Below are 22,814 nucleotides of genomic sequence, written 5' to 3' on the forward strand. Positions count from 1 at the left end.
ATTATTCAGCCATAAACAGGAATGAAATACCATTTGCAATGACACGGATGCAGCTAGAGAGTATAATGCTAAGTGAAATAAGTCAGTCAGGAAGATAAATACCATCTGATTTCACTCATATGTGGAATTTAAGACAAATGAGCAAAGGGAAAGGAGAGAGAGAAACCAAGAGATGGACTCTTAATTACAGAGAACTGATGTGGGGGGGGTGGAGAATGAAACAGGTGAAACAGGTGATGGGGATTAAGGAGGGCACCTGTTGTGATGAGCACCTGGTAATGTATGGAAGTGTTAAATCACTATATTAGACACCTGAAACTGATGTAATACTGCATATTAATAGGAATTACAATAAAAACTTACAATTTGCCCTTCAATTTCTGAAATGCATCTTTGAAACTGATGTTAATAATGCTAAGCTGGTGAAAGGGTTAGAGAATTTATTTAACTTGAACAAATGAAGTTTTGAAACTGATAGGCTGTTGCTTTAATGTCAAGGTGATTACTGTAAAAACAATGAGCTAGTTTCTCAATATGATGACAACATGAGAGGAAAATAATATTTTGGTACTGAACTCAAGTATATTTGGAACAAATTGAGCATCTGAATTTACTTTTTCAACTGTAAACTTTATTAAGTCTATACAGAAAACAACTATTCTCAATAGAAATTTAGTGTTTAAATTGGAATGTGAAATATAAAGTTCACACTGGATATTGAAAATTGATAATAAAAAGGATCATAAATATCTCAATTTTGTATTTATAATATGCTGAAATGAAGTTTGCATATATTGGATAATGAAATATACCAGAAATAATCTCATCTATTTTTCTTTTTGTGTAATAGAACTACTAGAAATTTTTTAAATTACACATGGCTTGCATTATATTTCTACTGGACAGCCATTGAATATAGTGTTCTAGATATATGAATTAGTTCAAGTTAAGCAATTATACAGCTTACCTCTATATACTTGCTGATTTTTCTGTTTAATATCTTTCTGAGAGAGGTGTATCAAAATCTCCCATTTTGATTATGAATTTGTATATTTATATTGGTGTCTTCTGGTCATTCTGCAAATTTTTAGTTATATATTTAAAGATAAATTATAAAAGACACCAACTTAGAATGGCCATCTAAGTTTTGTAATAGCAATTTTCTCATTGTAAAGTCTTTTTTTTTTTTTAAGATTTTACTTATTTTATTTGAGAAAGAGAGAGCAAGAGAGGGGGAAGGGGCAGAGGGAGAAGCAGGCTCCCCGCAGAGCAGGGAGCCCGAAAGGGGGCTCGACCCCAGGATTCCGAGATCATGACCTGAGCTGAAGGCAGATGCCTAACCAACCAAGCCACCCATGTGCCCCAAAACAGTCTTCTACCTCTGGTAGCATTTTTGACCTAACGTCTATTTTCTCAAATGTTAGTATTGTCACACTGGCTTTTTTTGTTTTGGTCTTTTAATGGCGTACGTTTTTAATTTTTTTGGCATAAGTATTATCATACTATTTTCAAACTTGCTAGTAAGTCTTTTTTATTTAATGTATTTGTCTTATAAGCACCATATAGTTGTGTTTTGTTTTGTGTTCCCTTTTATCCAGTCTTTGACTTTAGTATTTAGTTCAAACTTATTTAAGTATTACGACTTTATGGTTGAATGTACCTCCATACCATTTTTTCCTCTTTGTTCCAACATTTTTAATTTCTTGTTCTTCCTTTCATTCTTCTACTGAGTTAGTCAAGGGTTTTTTATTCAACTATCTGCTCCACTCTATTAGAACATTCTCGATTTAATCGTGTGTTAAAAAATTCACTTCTCACATATGGAATGTGGGAGTCTAAAATGAATTTATCCTTTTCCTGCTTATTTTTATAATAACCTTATTGAGATATAATTCATACCCCATAAAGTTCACCCTTATAAAGCACCTAATTCAGAGAATTTTAATAGAGTCACCAAGTTGTGAGTCCATTAACACTATTCAATTCCACAACATGTTAATCACCCCCCAAGAGTGACCTCCTATCTGTTAGCAGTCACTGTACGTTCCAACTCCCCCCACCCCCCAACCTGGGTAACCACTTACTTACTTTTGTCTTGACAGATTTGCCCATTCCGGACATTTCATATCCGTGGAATTATAAAATACATGGCCCATATATGTGTATTTTTCTTTCCCTTTTTTAGCCCTGTAACACTAGAAGAAGATTCTCTGTAGTCACGTTCTTCTCTTAATGATTGCATTACCCCTTTGGCATTGATGACTTCCAATAATCCAATAATCACAGAGAACACGTGCATACACACACACCCTCTCGAGGGCTCGTGTTTCTTAATACAGTGAATGTTCCCTCTCTGATATCCTTTATCTTTCTTGTCTTTAGCTGGTGTCTTGCAAATCATCTCCTCATGAGATCTTTATTTCTGGTCCTGGGACCACCACCCTTCCAGTTACTGAATCTGGGAATCAAACGTTTCCCTGCCAACCATTTGCTCTGAATTATTAAGTCTGTATATAATAAAACAAATATTTATCATTCCTCCATAATGGCTATAACCACCACTTTATCTTTGTTTGATGAAATTCTGGGAAGCTCTTTGAAGTCAACTCAAAAACTACCTTTCTCATAAGGCTTTTCTTCCTTGTGCACTGTCCAACACTGTACCTTTTTTTTTTTTTTAAGATTTTATTTATTTATTTGACAGAGAGAGAGAGAGACAGCCAGCAAGAGAGGGAACACAAGCAGAGGGAGTGGAAGAGGAGGAAGCAGGCTCTCAGTGCTCCCAGGGGAGCAGGGAGCCCGACAGGGGTCTCAATCCCAGGACCCAGGGATCACGCCCTGAGCCGAAGGCAGATGCTAAATGACTGAACCACCCAGGTGCCCCGAACACTGTACCTTCTTTATGGTCTTTAAGTTGTTTTAAATGATACCTAATTTTTAGAATCTGTCTTATCTGTACTCCTAAATTTTAAGATTCTTACATCTCCTTCTGTTACTAGCATAAAACAGTCCACATAACTTGTGTACAAAAATCTCTCTTAAATTACATTTTAACATGCCTTCACAAGTAACGTTTCTTAGGGAATATCATGTTATAGTTTTCACATTTATGAAGCTGCCTATGGAGTCACTACATTCTTAGAAAAATCTGACCAGATACGCAGAGACAATTCTGAAAAACAGCAATGATACAGTGTTTAAATTCTAAAATCTGAACCCAAACTTTATTATCCCAGAAACTGCATTACTCATATTGTTATGCCACAAATAAAAATACCTCATTTTCAGTTAGCTAAAGAAATCATCTATATATACTCCCTTTTAATCTTACAATTGTAGAGTTTTAGAACTCTTTTTAATTATTTTATGCCAAATAATGAGGAAAATGAAATTACTTCATAAAAGTGAAAACATTTATAAGTAAATAATAAAGCATTCCAATTAAAACAAAGTTCACATAACTAGTATACTTCTGAGAGCATTAATATTACTTGCACATCCTTAATTTAATTTTTATTATTTTTAAAATCTTACCTTGTTATCAAAATATAATGCTATTTACAAAAATACATATGATAAAGTATAAACTACACACACAAATATATATACTATATATATTTATATATTAAAATATATAATAAAATATATAAATTATATATATAAAATAATTATAAAATATATAAATTATAAAAATATATATAAAATATAGGTTGAAACGCTACATGGAGATACAGATAAAACTAGATCACAAAATGCATTCTGTAAGTTTCACAAAATCACTAACATGAGATTAAGTATTTGATTCAGAGCTTTCGATGAGCCAATATAAATAGGGAAGCATAATAGCAATATAATTCAGAGGCTGAAAGCAGCACAAAACCAAAGCAGCTGCATTACCCCTCTGGCATCAGTGATTTTCTATAGTGGTAGGGAACGCACACCCCCACTGTTGATGGGTTACATTTCTCAATACAATAGGATGTTGACAATGGTGAAAAGTTATCAATTAGAAGCCCACTCCTGTATGAGAATCAGGGCAGGAAATAGTCCCTGGAGCTGGTGTTCTGAGTTACCTGTATGACACCTGGATATCAGTAGCTTTTAACTGTGTCTCCAGGCAATTCCAACGTGCTGCCGGTTTGGACAATCAGATCTTGACTAAACAAATGAGACCAGAGTGTGCTTCCCAGACTAGCAGGAAACCTCGTCACCTGGGAACTTGTTAAAAATGTAAATTCTGAGGGTCTACCCCAGACCCACTTAATCAGAAATTCTAGAGTGAGCCCAAGATGCCTGTGTTTTAACAAGCTCTCCGGGTGGTTCTGATGCATGCTTGAGAAGCGCAGGACTAAAAAAAAATACTCAGCAAAGCAGAACGAGATCACTTTGATTGGCTCGTATCCACAAAATTTGGGGTCTGGGCTTTAGGAAAGAAGGCAGGCAAGAACGGTTTGGGGCACTGGACATTTCCTGATTATTGTTCTCTCTCCAGGTCGCCATCCCTAACACTTGACTGATCTTCTCTCCTCTTTCTTCAGAACTATTTATAGACTACCGTTTTTTCTCTCTTCCCATCTCCTGTGGCATAAAACTGCAATCAAATCATGTCATAAATCTTTGAAATGCTTAGCTTTTAAGCAAGAGAGATTCACGAGGAGATGTAGGACGGCGTTTAAGAGAACAGACTTTAGCATCTGTGAGATTTGGATTTCAAGGTTCCAGCTCTCAAGCTTACTAAACTGCAGGCTCATAGGCAAGCTGGTTAACATCTAAACTTTGATTTGCTCACATATAAAACAGGGATAATTACACCAGCCCCTAAAAGTTCACTGTGAGGACTGAATGTGATTATACATGAAAGGCATCCACACAGAGTCTATCACACAATAAATACTCAATTAGTATTGCTTTCATTTCAAAGATGCTTCTTTATATGAAAGCCACTACTCATTTATCAGACCTCCCTGTTAGCACTGTGAGGTCAGAAAGGACATGCCAGAAGAAACATACCTACTTAAATGTCAGAATTTACTTATAAACCTGGCAATTTACCCCATTTTCATCAACATCATTCATTTAGCTGCTGAGGTACTGTTCTTTGAAATAAGCAAATTAAAGGTAGGTATTAAGTATAAACCATAGACATAATTTATTTTTATTCAATTTAAAGTTTACTCCTGATTAATAAATCACCTGAAATCTCTAGAGAAAAGGATTTAAAGCAGAAATAATTCTTTCCATTAGCCAATACATTTCTATTATCTATGAATTGGTAAGCACGTTGATGTTAGTACCTATTATGTACAAGACTATGCATGTTTTCTTATAAATGCATTCAAGGTATTTCTATAGATACCTTTTGAATAAATACTACGGAGTCAGTCTATGGAGAGAGATATATTCATTAATGCATGAAAAATATGGTTCTTTATTATGTCACACCTGTCTTCTATCCTTCAGTTACTTGGCCCATAAAATAAAACAAAATAGAAAAAACTTTTTTTTGGTAATCAACTATTTTTTTAAATAAACTAATCGGATCTGCCCCCTTGATAACTAAGGCAAAACTACTCTTCTTGGATAGTAAGTTTACTAAAAACTTGAAGAAAATTAGTTTTAAATAGCAACCTTGCTGAAAAAATCGAGATGAAGGAACTATACTTTGAATTTCATTATGACTGCAGTTCTAAGAGACGCACTTCGTAAGATCAATGTAAGCAGTACCTCAGAGAAACGGTCTGTGGCAGATAGTATTACTAAATGAAAACTACCTTTGCTCCTAGTTTATGGTTTAATTTAAATATCATCTAACTCTCAGGAATAATTTATGTTCTTAATGTCAGAGATATTTGGATGGCTGTGTTAAAGTCATATCATCCTGCAAACAAATATCTTTTTTAAAATTTTTTTGAGAGTGTGAGCGTGCAAGTGCATACAGGTGTGGGGGGAGGGGCAAGGGAGAGGGAGAGAGAATCTCAAGCAGATTCTGAGCTGAGTGCAGAGCCCTACATGGGGCTCGATCTCACAACCATGAGATCATGACCTGAGCCGAAATCAAGAGCCAGGCACTTAAAAGACTGAGCCGCCCAGGCGCCCCTAAATATCTTTTTCTTATACAAAACACAAGCATTAAATTTAAGCAAAAACCTTCACTCCATAAAGAAAATGCAATGTCCTCCCTTGTATTTCTGTGCCTACTAAATGAATACACAAAAAATGGAGGCAATAATAGAGCTTTCTTTACTGTTCTATTAAAGTTGATGTATTTTTTTATACTAAGCCTCATGTAAACTTTAACTTTTGTTCAATTTATTTCAGTATCTCAAAATCCCCAGAAAATTTGAAATTCAATTCAGCAAGTTTCTTTTAAATGGACAGAGTTTAAAAACCCACTTTTATGGTACTCCTTGGTGACTGAAGATATTAAACTAAATTTATAATGTTTATGATGAAGATTAAAATGTCAAATTGAAAGTAGAACTAAATCAAGCAGGTGCAGGTGAAGAAATGTTTCCATTAGAATAAAATTATCTAAGAATGCAGATTACAGTAAGAGATGCACTTGGCTAAATTTTAGGAAGCTGCTTTATAACATAAACTCAAAAGAAACATTTCCAAAACCTTTTTCCTAGTGCTGATATTTAAGAAAGACAGGAAAGGGAAAATATTAAGGCCACTGTATTCTTAATGAGACTTGCAATCTAGCAGGAGAAGGAAAATAAACCCACATGGATATATGCAAAATACTCAACTGATGGAACACCAAGTATCTGTAAAATAAGGACAACCATACAGTACATTACTGAAATAAATTATAACTCTAAAGTCAGGAAGAAAGTTCTCTCTTCCGGTCTCAACCACCCTTACCCTCCACTTCCAGATATAGCTTACTTGACCAACATTCTAATGCTTAAATGATACCATTTCCTTCTTGGCATCTTGACTACAGCAAAACACATTCTCCACTATCCCAGCAACTTCTAGTCAAGATTCTCATCTAATATAATTCTGATACTAATATTCAGTGCCCCTAGAATTTAAAATAATGGCTTTGCTTTGGGGGATCCACAGTGTTATTTTCTAGACAGTTTTGCCCATAATATTTTTTCACATGGTTTTCAATGCCATCAGATATGATGCCAACCTCAAAGCGAAAGTTAATTTTACTTCTTTCCCTACATAACTTGTTTTCATCTTTTCTAAGTAGCACCCTTTACCTTTGTGAATTTCTTTATTCCATTTTAGAGACCCATCCTCTTCCCATTACGGTTGACAGTAATCCATAATGTATTGGGGGTGAAGGTATGATACAAACAGAAAATTCTTTAGTACTCTGGAGGGGCAATCGTTCATCATATAGGTAAAAATAATGGCATTGCTTCTACCTTCCTGGAATTTGCGGACTGGGGAAGACATACAAGGTCTTTACTCCCCAGAAATACTGTTTCTCTTTAGTTAATGTTAATAAAACCCCCCTCCATAATTTCATTTTCTTCCCTCTTTCTTCTTTTCTCAATCCTGTCTACAGATAACAGAATTTTAATGCCCTTCTATTATCTTCTGACTCGTTTGCATGAAGAACCTAAATGATTCCTGTATGCCCCAACTGCCCCTCACCCCTGCCACTATTAACCTCCTCAGTGTAGTATAGATGGTTCTCTGCAATTTGATCCAATGTATCCTCCAATCTTCCATCATAACGTAAGAACTAACATTTAACATTGCGTTATGAGACATGTACTTTGATCATCGGTTTGCATGCATTTTCTTACTTGTGGCTGACGATAACTGTATGAGATAGTAGTCTTTTGTCCATTTTTTCTTTTCAGATGAAGAAACTAAAATGCAGAGAGTCTATACCATCACCCTTTTTCACACAGTTAATGAATACTGACTCTGGGGCTAAATGTAGCATTATTTTATTTCACTTGTTAACTACCGTAAGTTAAGTAATGGCCCCCAAAGATAATCAGGTCCCAAACCCTGGAACCTGTAAAGCCTGATATCTTATATAGCAAAGCCTATGCAGTTATGATTAAATTAACAGTCTTGAGATGGAGTGGTTATCCTGGATTAATGGACGCACTCTTAACGCAATCACAAGTGTCTTTACAAGAGTGAGGCAGGGAGATTTGAAACAGACATGAGAGGAAGAGGCAATGTGACTATGGGGGCAGAAAATAAAGGGATGTGACCACAAACCAAACAATGCCGGCAGCCACCAGAGCCTACAGAGAGGGAGCACCCTGCCCATACCTTTATTCTGGCCCAGTGATACTTATTTTGACTTTCGGCCTCCGGAACTGGGAAAAATTGAGTTCTGTTCTTTAAAGCCACCAAGTTTGTGACAGTTTGTTACAGCTGCCATGGGAAACTAACACAAAAACTGAAACCCTGCTCTACACAGTCACCTATAGGCAAATCTTCTGGTTCCCAAGTCAGAATCAATCTCAGTAGGAATTAGAGTGATGGCCACAGAACTGGGTTCCAGGGCATTACTTCCAAATCTGTAGTAGCTTGGATAGAAAAATCAAATAACCCAAACCTGAAGGAAAAGGGGTGCCCAGAGGCTGGGAATACTCTTAAAAAACAAGGCATCAAATTAGAATTAGAGAAGCATCATGGAAGACATAGGCCAAAAGTAACCTAAACACTTATGTTAGCGTCCTTCAGTTGTTATACTGGAAGAAGAGCTGGTTCTTGAGCTTGGCAGGGCTAATTCTGCAAAATGGAAACTGCCAGTTGTTTCTGAAGGGAGAGATTCCCATGTCACAGCAAAGTGGTAAGGTAGGTTGGATGAATGTGGTCACATGCATTCATTGCTGGGTGAACAGCTGCAAGCAGGTGCCTGGTTTAATGAAGGGGCAACATAAAAGCAGATCCCTGTCTACATGTGACAGATAGAGCTTTGGCTTTGACAGATTCTACTCAACATGGACATCACTAAGTGCGAGCAACAGAAAGACACCAGGATCAGGATGTAGACTTTGGTATGTAGGGTTATACATCCTTCAGTGATAAAGTATAGTAAATTAAACCAGAATGCATTTATAGGCACAGCTTGGAGATATTGTGGCTTCAGTTCCAGACCACCAAAATGAAGCAAATAGCTCAAAAAAGCCAATCAAATGAATTTTGGTTCCCCACTGCACAGAAAAGTTATATTTACACAATATTATAGTCTATTAAGTGTGTAATAGCATTCTGTCTAAAAAACCCACAATGTATATACCTTAAATTTAAAATTACTTCATTACTAACAAATGTTAACCATCATGGGAGCTTCTAGTGAGTTGTAATCACTGATCATAGATCCACATAACAAATCTAGTGATAATGAAAAAGTTTGAAATACTTCAAGAATTACCAAAAGGTGACATAGAGACACGAAGTGAGAAATGCTGCTGGGAAAAAAAAAATGGCACCAAGAGACTTGCTCAATGCAAGGTTGCCACAAACCTTCAATTTGTAAAAAACAAAATATGTGTGAAGCATGATAAAACAAGGTACACCTATATTAAAAAGTGTTAAACTGTTTACCTATTAAGGAAAAAGAGGTGTTTTTTTCTCATAACATTTACCAAAATAAGTTGTCAGATGAATTAAGGACATAATTGCGAAACGCTGAAACTACTGACATACAGTAGAAAATACAGGTGAATTTTATATGAACATGGATATAGAAGGCCATTCTAAGCATAAAAGATGGAGTGATGTCAGCAAGATGGCAGGAAAAATGGTTCTTGTTCAGTCCCCTCAGAGAAAGACCAACTAGCAAGTATCCGCAGACAAGGCACCTTTGTGAGAATGCCAGAACCAGGGGTGAAGCTGAAGGACCCCCTTGGCTCACAAAAAAAGAAAAAAATACACTTGCAGAGTAAAAGGGGCAGCTTCACTTTGACCCAACACCCCGCCCCAAAACCAGTGCAGCATGACACCAAGATGTACCCCCAGGGACCTCTGGTTTCTCCAGAGTGAAAAAAGAGCCCAAGGTGGGCATCCAGCTTCCCAGCGTTACAGGTGCTTCTTAGGATGCCCACTTAGGTCTCATCCCACAGGGATCACTGGAGAAATAAGTGGGGTTGGACATCCAGGTATCAGAGACAGAGAGGAAAAAGGAATTCATAGGAACTAATGCAGGGATCACAGCAAGCTGTGGTCCAGCTGGTGGCGGTACCTGGGCAGAGATCCTAGCCAGTGGCTTTTCTCATTGCAGAACCAAGATGATGATCTCCTCTAGCCAGGGAGCTCAATTGGCTGGGTTTGGGTCTGCATCCCCAGCCAAAGGGCCCTGTAGACAGAGTGCATTCTATAGCCTGCCCATACAGGGAAGGAAGTCAGCAACCCCACCCAATGTCGAACACTGCCTCTGGCCCCACCCAGACAGGGAGCCTAACCAGTGAGCCCTGGGAGGTCCCACAGCCCAGGCTATGAGCCGACCCAGACAGGGAGCCAACCCAGTAGATCTGTCCAACTGCTGAGCAGAGACTACAGCCATGCCTAACCAGGACACCTGAAGAGTGACCATGGGCAGCCTTGGAGCTCAACATAGAGTATTGCCAGGATACAGAGCATAGCCAATGGCCCTGTCTAGCACTGGAATGAACCCAGCCCACAGGCCTGCCTGATTGGGGAGCATAGCCTGACGTTCTACCTAATCCCAAAGAGGCCTTATCTGAATGCTGAGTCGTGCCAGAGGGCACATCTGGGTGGGGAGCACAGTCAGCATTGTCACCCAACCAGGCCCAACTGCAGCCCCAGCCTGAAGCCCTACCCAAACGCAGAGTCCAACCAGGAGCACCACTCTGCCAGGGAACACGGCCTGTGACCCCAGCCAACCAGAGGTGAATGCTGAGCCCAGCTCATGGTTCCACCTGACCATGGGCCAAACCAAGAGCCACCCAACAAGGGAGGGAGCCAGCCAAGCTTTGAATGTCAAGCTGAATCAGCAGGCTCATCCAACCACAGAGCTCAGCTGGAAGCACTCCCACCTCAGAGCACAGGAGCCTCACCTAATTACAGACCCTAATAGCAAGCCCCTCCTGCCCACAGTTACTTCCATCTGACCCATCGGAGCCCCAAAGTGAACTATTATTGGCTTAAAAGAGAATGGAGAAACTGTAAGATAGCCTTATGGCAACAACAAAAGAAAAACCTGTAGCACATAAACAAAATATTGAGATAGAAGAAGCAAAAAGCACACCACCACAGGGTCATCAAATCACAAAAAGATAGCAAGAGACAAAGAACAGAATAAAGGAACTACAAAACAGTAAGAAAACAATTAACAAAATGGCAATAGTAAGACCCTACTTATCAATAATTACTTTAAACAGAGGTGGATGAAATTCTCCAATCCAAAGACTTAGAGAGGCTGAATGGTTAAAAAAATGAGAAACTAGATCCAACTATATGCTGCCTACCAGGGATTAACTAGAGCTTTAAAGACACACATAGGCTGGAAGTAAAGGGATAAAAAAGATTCCATATAAATGGTAACCAAAAGAGAGGAGGGGTGGCTATACTTAGGCAAATAGAATTTAAGTTGCAAAGAGTCACAAGAGACATAAAAAGAAGGCCATTGTATAATGATAAAGGGAATAACTGATAAAAATATAACAATTATAAATATTTATGCATTGAACATTAGAACATATAAACATATAAAGCAAATAATAACAGAACTAGATCGAGAAATAAACAGTACAATAATAGTGAGGGATTTTAATATGCCACACCCAATAATGGATGGATTACTCAGACAGAAGTCAATAAAGAAAGAGCACTACAGTGTTATTTGACTACATATGTGACTGTATGTAACATATGACTATGTCATATGATTATATATTGCTATCTGAGTTAACACTATATAGTGATACAAATTCCAGAAAATTAAATTATTACACAGGTCTTTTCTGACCACAATGGTACAAAACTAGATACCAATAACAGGAGGAAAGTTGGGAAATTCACAAATATATGGAAATCAAAACATGCTCTGTACAAATGATGCGTCAAAGGAGAAATTTTAAAAAATTTACAGTTATAAACACCTACATTAAAAAAAATAAATTCCTGGGGGAAAAATAGGGTAAAAACTCCCTGATATTGGTCTTGGTAATGATTTTTTTGGATAGGACACCAAAAGCACAAGCAACAGCAGCAAAAATAAGCAAGTGGGTCTACATCAGTCTAAAAAAATCTTCCTTACAGCAAAATAAATTATTAACAAAATGAAAAGGTAATCTAAAGAATGGGAGAAAATATTTGCAGACCATATGTCTGATAAGGGGTTAATCTCCAAAATATTTAGGGAACTCTTACAACTCAATACTTAAAACAACAAAAAAAACCATCCAAATAATCCAATTTAAAAAGGGTCAAAGGACTTGAATAGACATTCTTCCAAAGAAGATATCCACCTTGCCAAGAGGTCCATGAAATTGTGCTTAGCATCACTAATCATCAGAGAAACACAAATCAAAAACACAAGGAGATACCACCTCGCACCTGTGACAATGACTATCCTCAAGAAGACAACAGGTAACATATGGTGGCAAGGAAGTGGAAAAAAGGAAACCCTTCTGCACTGTTGGTGGGGTGAAAATTGGTGCAGTAAATATGAAAACAGTATGAAGGATTCTTCATACGGACTCACCATATGATCTACCAATCCCACTTCTGGGTATATACCCAAAGGAAATGAAATTAGTATCTCTAAGAAATACCTGCACCCTTATGTTCATCACAGCATTATTCACAATAGCCAAGATATTTAAAGAACCCTAAGTCTCCACTGACAGATGAATAAAGAAAGCATGGTGTGTAATACACACACACACACACACACACACACACACGTGCATGCACACAGGAATATTGTTCAGCCATAAAAAGAAGAAATCCTGCCATTTTGGACCACATGGATGAATACGGAAGGCATTATGCTAAGTGAAATAGGTCAGACAGAGAAAGAAAAATACTGTATGATCTCACTTACATGTGGAATTTATAAAAACCGAACTCATAAAAATAGGTAGTAAAATGGTGATCATCCAGGAAAGAATGGGGGGGGGGAGATGGAGGAAATGGTTACAAGATAATTTCTAGGGATATAATATACAGGATGGTGACTATAGTTAACAATGTACTGTATACTTGAAAGTTGCTAAGAGTAGATCTTAAATGTTCTCACCCCACACCTTAAAAACAGTAGCTGTGGCATGATGTATGTGTTAACTAACCCTATCGTAATCATTTTCTAATACAATCACATTGTACACCATAAATTTACCCAAAGTTATATGTCGTTTATATCTCAATAAACCCGAGGAAAAATAGGATTCTGGAAAAAATAACAAAAAGAGAAACTCTAAAGGATAAAGTTGGCAGATATAACTATGTACAACCTGAAAATTTTGAAATGTAAAAACATTATAAACTAATAAAAGGCCAATAAAAATTGGGAAAAACTCTGCAACATTCATAAAGTTAAAAAAAATACCTTGATGCTTTAAAAGATCATGTAAGTCAAGAAAAATAAGCACTATCTACTGAAAACCAAGCAAAGAGCACAAACAGGAAATATAGACACGCACATACACAGAAATACAAATGCACAAGGCACACACACACACAAACTTGATTACCCTGATTAGTACTGAAGAAACGGAAAAAATATACAATTAGCTGGCACTTTAACCTTATTTTCTAATTGAAACTGTGAAAAAAATAATTAAATACTCAGTATTTGGCAAGCATACAGAAAGACAGAGTCATGTCCTGCATACAAAAAAGGTACATTTTTGAAGAGTAATTTAAGATTATAAATCAAATGGTTAAAAAATGATAAGATAAAAATTCTACTTTTTTTTTTTTTTTTTACTCTTAGGATATAATCTGCAATGTGTGAAAACCTGTATATTGTTCAATAAAGACTGATTAAATTTGTTTATAATCAAAAGCAACTCATAAATCAATAGTGAGGAACTGAATTAGTGAATTATGGTATATCTATTTAATGGAATACTATTGGCCCATTAAAAGTATTGGTGAATTGTTTACAGATTGTGAATAAAATTAAAAGATTAACTGAAAACAATGTTAATTATTTTTATTTATTGCATTAATTGAAAGCAACATCATTGATTGTATAAATATACACACAATGCTTTTATCACGATGGTATAATTATCATTGATGTGGTGTATCTTTCCTACCTATATGTAAACATTTTCCTACAATAAAAATGAATCTCCTCTTTTGTGGTAAAAGGAAAGAATTTTTGTAGAAATTTAAAATGTTGAGATATTCTTAAGGGAGCCAGTATGTGGTCATTACCAACAGTATCTTTTTTAAAAATTTTTTTTAAAGATTTTATTTTTTGTCAGAGAGAGCGAGCACAAGCAGGGGGAGTGGCAGGTAGAAGGAGAAGCAGGCTCTCTGCTGAGCAGGGACCCCCCCACATGGGACTCGATCCCAGGACCCTGGGATCATGACCTTAGCCAAAGGCAGACGCTTAACCTACTGAGCCACCCAGACATCCCTACCAATAGTATTCTCTTAGTTCATTTGTATTATCTAATAACATCCAAAAATAGAGACTCCCTTCACGTATTATTAAAGACACAACACAACCAAGATAGACCTGAAGACTTGGTAAGTTATCTGAGCCTCCCAGTGGACCTCTCTTTCAGCAAGTAACACTTTCCCCTGGGCATTACACATCTATTCATGCACATGCTGGTTCTATGTGTGATGAAGTTTTCTATTCTTTCTAGGTGCTTAGAAAACACATGGCTAACATAACAAATTATGTGCTTAGTCAAGGATACATTGGCATCTTTCAGGCCATAAAGCTCTTTGATGTTTCCTCTAGATTTTGTCTAACAATAACAGTTCTGTGCCAGAAATAGAATAAAACTACATTTTTTTTTCATCTTAACGTAGTTAAAGGAAAAGCATATTTAACAATTATACAATGAAAATGAATTTTTAACTAATTTCTGAATGCAGTTATAACCATAACACTATTTTATTAAATACTAATCTTTGATAACAACATAAAATTGTACACTGCATGATGAATTTATTCTTAAAACTTCAGCTTGCATAGCAAGTGTACCACCTAACCCTTGTATATCTTAAGTATGATCTGCAAGTATGACTTTCAGTGAAGATTTTTCTTAAATTTCGTGTTTTTAAGCCACTGTAGTTAACTTTTAAAATTACTTACCAAGCTAAAATACACTGGAATAAAATTAAAATTAAAGTGATTTAATTCACTTCATTAACATAAATTATTAATGTATGCAAATATGAAGAATATTTATATTATTTAACTCAAGGACAATGTAAATAGAAGCAAGTTTTCTTGTGCTGGGGAGGTCCAACTATGCTTTGTATTCAGTTCTGTGGCAACACGGCCGGAAATGGTACTTCCCACAAGCATTACAACAGTTAAGAGAAAATTATTACAGTTAATTTAGATTTTGACTGTTTGCACTTTTATTTTTTATTTCAGCAAAAGTGCTACTAAAGCCTGGTATTTAACCATTATTCCAGATTTATAAAACTGGATCTTTTAGAAATTATATTGAGAGAGTATTAAAGCATCTAAATTGGCCTATAAAATACTAGCTTATCTTCTTACCAAAGAAGGCTTGGAGAAAGCAATAATTCTAGTATTTAATGTCTAAGAGATTAAAGCTGTGGAAATTGTTATTGTTGCAGAGCAGAAAACATTAAGAGATTTTCAGGTTTACTGAAGCTTTTATCCACATTTACATCCAGCACTTAGATACATGATGATATGCATGGTTATGTCACAGGGACAGTTTATATTATTTATGTGGCTTTTAGTTTATAATGATGTTAAGCCTGCACAAATGCATAACACATACAGGAATGTAGGTGCATTTCCAGCAGTGGGGGCTAGCACTCATGTCTGCCTGAAAGACAATGACCAGTGATATGAAATAAAAAGAAAAGTCTAAGAAAAAGTACTTCTACTTTACAAATGACACACTTAAGAAACTGTGTTCTATCTAATCTGCATTTTTAATGAGATAGTTCATATTCAAATAGTTTCTCAACAATCTGTAAGCAAACTAAAATCCAATGTATTTTAAAGTATCTGTCTCTTCCAGATAGGTAAAAAGGTCTGAGAAAAATTTTGGGTATTATACAATGAATGGAGCAATGCAGAGGGTGCCTTAAAATTACATGTCTGAGGGTAAAGGTATTTCTTTTTCTTTTTAAGATTTTATTTATTTGAGAGACAAAGAGGGAGAGAATGTGCAGGAGGGAGGGAGAGAGACTCTGAGGCAGACTCTGGGCTGAGTCCATCCCATGATCCCAGGCTCCATCCTGACCCCGAGATTATGACCTGAGTGGAAACCAAGAGTTGGACGCTCAACTGACTGAGTGAACCACCCAATGCCTCCTGAGGGTAAACATAGTTCTCGCACACTATTTCTCAATTATAAGTTATATTTCAAGACATGAATTTCATTTTATTTTTAAATGCAATTACCTTAGAACAAATTTTTTGTTTCTTTGTGCTGAAACGCTTTATACTATTTTTTTTAATTAGTCACTAGATTTAGAGAAAAATGAATCTGCTCTGACCAAAACTGGAATAAGGAAGTGAGAAAGCCATCCTCTTTCAGCAATACCCTCCCCACTTCCTGCCATGGAGGCCTCTAGGGATGAGGTTCTAGAGACTTCTAGGAATTACATTAAAATACAGATTCCCAGATGTACTCCTTGAGATTTTGAATCAAGTGTTTCAGAATCTGCATTTAAATATATTGTGTGTGTGTGTGTATATATATATGTGTGTGTGTGTGTGTGTGTATATATATATATATATATGTTGTCGTTATGGGATCGAGCCCCACATCGGGCTCTTCTGCTGTGAGCCTGCTTCTTCCTCTCCCACTCCCCCTGCTTGTGTTCCCTCTCTCTATCTCTGTCAAATAAATAAATAAAATCTTTAAAAAAAAAAAAAAGAAACTACTAACCAAGATTAGGCATACATATTCCCTTAGACATCATTCCATATCAACAATGAAGTGTGGAGAACTTAATTTTGCCTGTAGGGATGATTTTATACTCCAGATAAATCTTAATATTCAATCTCATTTAACCAACAGATGGGCATTCAGTTAAAAAAAAAAAAAAAGATTTAAGTGCCAAGAACTCAAAATTTTGCTCTCCTTGGCTTCTTGCAGTAAAAATAAATAAGATGGATCAAACCAAGTCTTCTTCGAGGAGATAAAAACAATTATAAATTTATGGTACTTAGCTATGAACCAATTTACATGCTATAGTAAAACTGCCTGAGCTAAAAGACTAGGCTAACTAAACTGAATCTGGAGGTCAGAGTAGAGAAGTCTGAGATCATAGAAAACTACAAATGGGGATTTCAGTCATTTGAGCGTTCAACTCTTGGTTTCCACTCAGGTCACGACAGAACAATTCCAAATCTACAATATTCTAAATAGATTTAAATTTGAATTAGCTTCAAAGCTCAGGTGCTAGGGGATCCAAATACCTTATCTCCATGTTAAGCAATTAAAAAAAATTCTCAACTGATTAGGACTAATGTTTTTGCCAAGTTCCCTAGTAGTACCTGGCATATAAATGGATATAAACTCATTTTTCTTCTGTTTTTTTTTTCTTTTTTACTACATTATGTTTCTTTTTCCAAAACACTAAGAAATAACTTTTCAACTAAATATTCCGTCACTGCATAAGTTAAAGGAAATGGGAATTTCACCCAACCCCAATCTCAAAAGAACATGCAAACTGCAACTGATAATATTTGCAATGAAAGCATTCGTTTATTTCACTGAGTATAGCTGAGAACTGTATTGATTTCTATGTGCCTTAATTCCAACCTTAGGTCAAAACCATGCTTAGGTGCCCTGAGTTGGGCCTTGCTGATCAGGGTGTAGAAAGAATCCACTCACCAAGCCCTGCGTGCCAGGGCCATGGCTGCATGTCTCCTGCCCAAGAGGAAGAGATGCCTTTTTTCTAAGTTATATCAAAGTGCTGAATAAACCAGCTGTACTCTCCACAAACAAAGTGAAAACTAAAGATGTAACCCTTCTTTTAGACCACAAAATTCATTTCAGATAATTAGTTACAAAGGCTTACAGGTCCATTACAGTGTGAACACCAAATGGTGGAATGTCACTTGGAACACCGCTTCTTTTAGCTTTTACCACTACATTTTCATGATGAAACGACATATTAAGATGTTATCTAAGGGGCGTCTGGGTGGCTCAGTCGGTTACATCCAACTCTTGGTTTCGGCTCAGGCCATGATCTCAGGGTCCTGAGACTGAGCCCTGTATCAGCCTCTGCACTGGGCATCAAGTCTGCTTGAGATTCTCTCTCTCCCTCTGCCCCTGCCCCCCCTGTCCCATTCTCTCTCTCTCTCTCCCTCTAAAATGAATACATCTTTAAAAGAAAAACATGTTATCTAAGATTTGACTACACAGTGAAAACTTCCCTACGTATTCCCATACCACCATGACTTCTCTACACTTTTTATTTCTTCAATAAGTATAAGAAGTGAGAGAATATTTTGAAACAAATGTGCTCTTTTTCTTTTGCACTTGTTTATGAATGATTTTCACCAACCTGAGCCTGAACCCATCTTTGCCTTAAGGAGAATTGGTACCACAGAATGTGAAGACAAAGAAAGAATTGGTTCAGAGCTTTTTGATTTTCAACATTAAAACTATTTCAAACACAATGGGCTTAACAACCTGGCTTCAAATTTCTAGAGCCACACATCTGAGGGAGAAAAGCATTTTCTAAATTAGAAAAAGCTTCCCTTTAAATATAAAAAAAACTGAATTTGGAAAATGGAGCTTGGAGATTTGCTATAAGCTACTGAGTAGGACGGATATATGAGGCATAAAAACTATTTCTTAGGACAAAGTAAAAATGTCAAACCTTCCTTGGCTGCAGAAGGAGCCCAGAGAGGAGAGGAGAGGGCAGCTAGGGGGGATACAAGCTTAGGGACCGCTCCCTTCTCCAGATTCACTGTCATCTAGAGCACACCTATTAAATATTATCTGACTATTAAATATTCTTATTTAGGGGCGCTTAGATGTCTCAGTTGGTTAAGCGACAGCCTCCAGCTCAGACAGCCTCCAGCTCAGGTCGTGATCCCAGGCCTACATCCTGCTCTCTGCTCAGCAGGGAGCCTGCTTCTCCCTCTCCCCCTGCCTGCTGCTCCCCCTGCTTGCACACATGCATGCACACTCTCTCTCTCTCTCTCTCGGTCAAATGAATAAATAAAAACCTTTACAAAGAAATATTCTTATTTAAAATATATTCAATGTTTTTGCTTTGCCAGCCTATAGTTATAAAGCACAAATATATAGGCCCTAATCATCAACCAATTCATTCAACAAATAATTATGGAGACTTATTATATCTCAGTCATTTAGAAATAATGCAACAATAGGGAAGCCACAGACCCTGTGATTCCCCAGAGACTGTGCAGTCTATGGGGGGGGAAGGGAGGAGAGAGACAAGCAAGTTAAAAGCGAATTATATTACTGTGCTTATAATATGCTACCATGTTTCTATTTATATCTTTACCACATAGAAGTGAGATTTTCTAGTCTGCCTTTTTCTTGATGGAAATACAGATTATTACTGCAGTGTGGCTCATCTACATGGCCAGAGAAACCTTCTGAAATTACACTTTGCTTTCCTGTGAGTCAGAAGCAGACCAAGAAAACTTTGTACCCTGAAATCTCCAAAGTTAACTGCCAACCGTTGAAAGTGATCAAAACACTTGGTATTCATACCTGTCACTCTATATACGTTGGGCGACATGGCTGCTAATATCAAAATCAAATGATGGTAAAACTGGAACCATTTTAACAAAACAAAACAACAAAACAGAGATCAGAAAACCAGAGGTAAAAAGTGATCCCAGAAGAAATTGTGGCTTTCTTGGAGTACCAGGTTATGTTGGCCAAGGCAATGATGGAATGGCAGTAGACACACCCCCATTAGTTTTCTTTGAAACAGAAGACACAGAAGTGGGGCTCTTGAAGCTTTAACTGCAGAGAGGTGTGAAGGCATAAAGGTTTTGAAAACATTCTCTGTAATATAAATGGGGATCCCCCTGCTGTCTTCAGTAGTACTTCCATGAAGGAAAGAATGAAGAATGGGAGCTTTTAAGAAGCAAGCATTCAATATATCTGTGGCCTACAAAACAGGGAAAGGTAGGAGTTATGAAGCCTTGGAAAGAAAAGACCAAAATAAATGACAATGATGATCAAAGACTGGAAGAGGAGGGAAAGAGGGCGAGGAGAAAGAGGAGCTGGAAAAGAAGGACACAGAGAAAAGATTTGGATGGGGGAAGGAATAAACAGATAATTTTATTTTTTTAATTTCTTAAAAAAAATTTTTTTTAATCTTTTAGGTAGGCTCCATGCCCAACATGGGGCTTGAACTCACAACCCCGAGATCAAGAGTCATATGCTCTACTGACTGAACCAGCCAGGTGCCCCTGAATAGATCATCTTAAAACAACACATTAACAGTGCTTTTCAATGAGTGGTGATATTACAAATTGCTTTTCTTTATGCTTTTCTCTAGTTTCCATGACTTTTATAAGAGCATTCACAGCTTTTTTAGCTTAATAACTTTTTTTTTCTCTTTTTACTCTTTTATACAAAAGAGTAGCCCATTTACTCTGTAACTTCATCATTCATTGGTTTAGGACAAGGTGGTGTGGCAGAATTTGGGAACTGCTTAACACAGAGTTCCTAAGAGACCTGTTCAAAGTATGTGGTCACTTACGTTGTATGATCCACCGACGGCCTATGATTTTCTTCCCCATGATGAATACTGATTCCATTACCAAGTCCCCATCTGAATGTGTTTGAATCTTGAATTAGGTTTTCTGAGATTGGCTGGTACCATTGACACAGGCTTCCTTTTTCAAAGCTGCAAACATTCGTACCTTGAATAGAGTAGAACAAAGACAAGATGAGATAATCATAATAAATGGGTCAATAAACTGCAATTTCTACCTGTATCAGCACTTTCTTACTGTTGGGTTTCTTTTTTTTTATTATCTTTTAAGAATAATTAAAATAATTAGACAAATGATTTGTATTATTCCTAGAAGAGTTCTAAAGAAATCTATGTGTACTATATTCAAATATCTACAGTAGCTATAACATGGGAATAAGTGCATATACTAAAGAATTTGTTCCGATAAGGAGGTGAGATTTTAATTAGGTCCTCAAATAGCAATCTAAGCATTGCCAGTCTCTTCTCACAGAACACTGACATCGCTTACCAAGTTGTGGTAAGTCTGTTCTTTTGCCACGGTATTATTACAAAGCTAAACTTCAGCTCAGTCTTTGAAGGGTTAGTCCAAATTCCAAACTACTTAAGTTCAAAGCAATAATATTTTCCTTGAAAGTTTTCAATATTCTTGTAATGATTGTACCCTAATATCACATGAAATTACAAGTCCAGTGATTTTTGAAATACATTGGCTGTGTGTGAAATGTTCTTTCTTCCTCTCTCTGAACATGTCCATGTGTCTGTCTTAAATTCTCCACTGTTCTTATGTATGCTATAGAAAACCCCAGCTTTTAAATAGCATAGGCAATGTTGGCAAACCCCTGCCATCATTTAGAAACTTGAGTTTATGATTTAACGTAAAGTTTGAGAAGGAAACACTCCTTTGCATATAACACCCAGTGTTCATTACATCTAGTGTCCTCCTAAACGCCCATCACCCAGTTACCCCATCCCTCACCCACCAGAGATTTAAAATTCAATAGGATTCTGTTCTTCATACCATTAAAAAAGAAAAGAATCATAGATTTCTTTTTTAATTAGAGGACATAAAGTTTTAGTCAGGCAAGATGAATGAGCTCGAAGATCTGCTGTACAACACTGCACCCACAGTCAACAATAATATATCGTGCATATAAAAATTTAAGAGGGTAGCTTTCATGTTGTGTTTCCTGCACGACAGAAAGCACTAGAAAATGTAAGACCATAGATAACAGGCATATTTATTAAAATAGTTCATCTTACAAAAAGATGGAGGAAGAAGGATCACATAATTTTTCAGAGTAATAACTCAGTCCATGTGTATTCAAAGTAAATTAATAACCCCATGATTTTAAAATAATAATTTCATAGGAGACATTCATTCAGGACATTTAAAGAACTTTATCAAAACTGCCCAACCCATCATAACTGACGTTACTAAAATTGCAAAGCTGAACAAAGAAGAAAGTCAGTATTCACTAAAGATACTCATTAGGTGTAATTAACTCAATTCTGTGTTAACTTCCAGAAACATCACAACTTATGTATGATCATAACAGGATTTGGTCTTCCCATGAGGAAGTCTGAATACCACAACACTTTCCATTATATTATCTCCCATCTGCAATGCACCATATGCATCCTTAGCCAACTTGAGTTAGTTAAAATCTCATCTCATCCAAAGAGTGAGTTAGCTTTGATTTTGAGTTTTGGGGTCTAGATAAGTTAGTTAATTTATTGTGTATTTGTACATTAAGAAGCATTTCTTTTTCTAAGTTAAAATAAATATGAACCTTATTTGACTTTTTAAGTTTTAGAATTTCTACATAATGCTGACAGAAGACAGAACACTTTCACTATACTCTGTATTATCTGCATAGTCTGAACCCTTCATATCATCAAGACACTTGAGAAATATTATAGTATAGGAAATTCATATGCTATCCAATAAATAGTAGGGAAGGGGAAAAATAGCAAAA

At 36.6% G+C, this 22,814-nt stretch overlaps 1 protein-coding gene across 2 annotated transcripts in view; it reads right to left on the bottom strand.

The window, feature by feature from the left end:
* Positions 1–22,814, bottom strand: part of MALRD1 (MAM and LDL receptor class A domain containing 1) — a 747,156-nt gene that overhangs the window by 476,075 nt on the left and 248,267 nt on the right. For both annotated transcript variants that reach the window (XM_040645358.1, XM_040645357.1), the window contains exon 21: positions 20,842–21,004. In XM_040645358.1, coding sequence (XP_040501292.1) covers positions 20,842–21,004 — 163 coding nt within the window. The remainder of the gene's footprint in view (positions 1–20,841; positions 21,005–22,814) is intronic.

This window comes from Ursus maritimus, unplaced genomic scaffold (genome assembly GCF_017311325.1).
Source record: "Ursus maritimus isolate PB19 unplaced genomic scaffold, ASM1731132v1 scaffold_31, whole genome shotgun sequence".
In the NCBI taxonomy this organism is placed as follows: domain Eukaryota; kingdom Metazoa; phylum Chordata; class Mammalia; order Carnivora; family Ursidae; genus Ursus; species Ursus maritimus.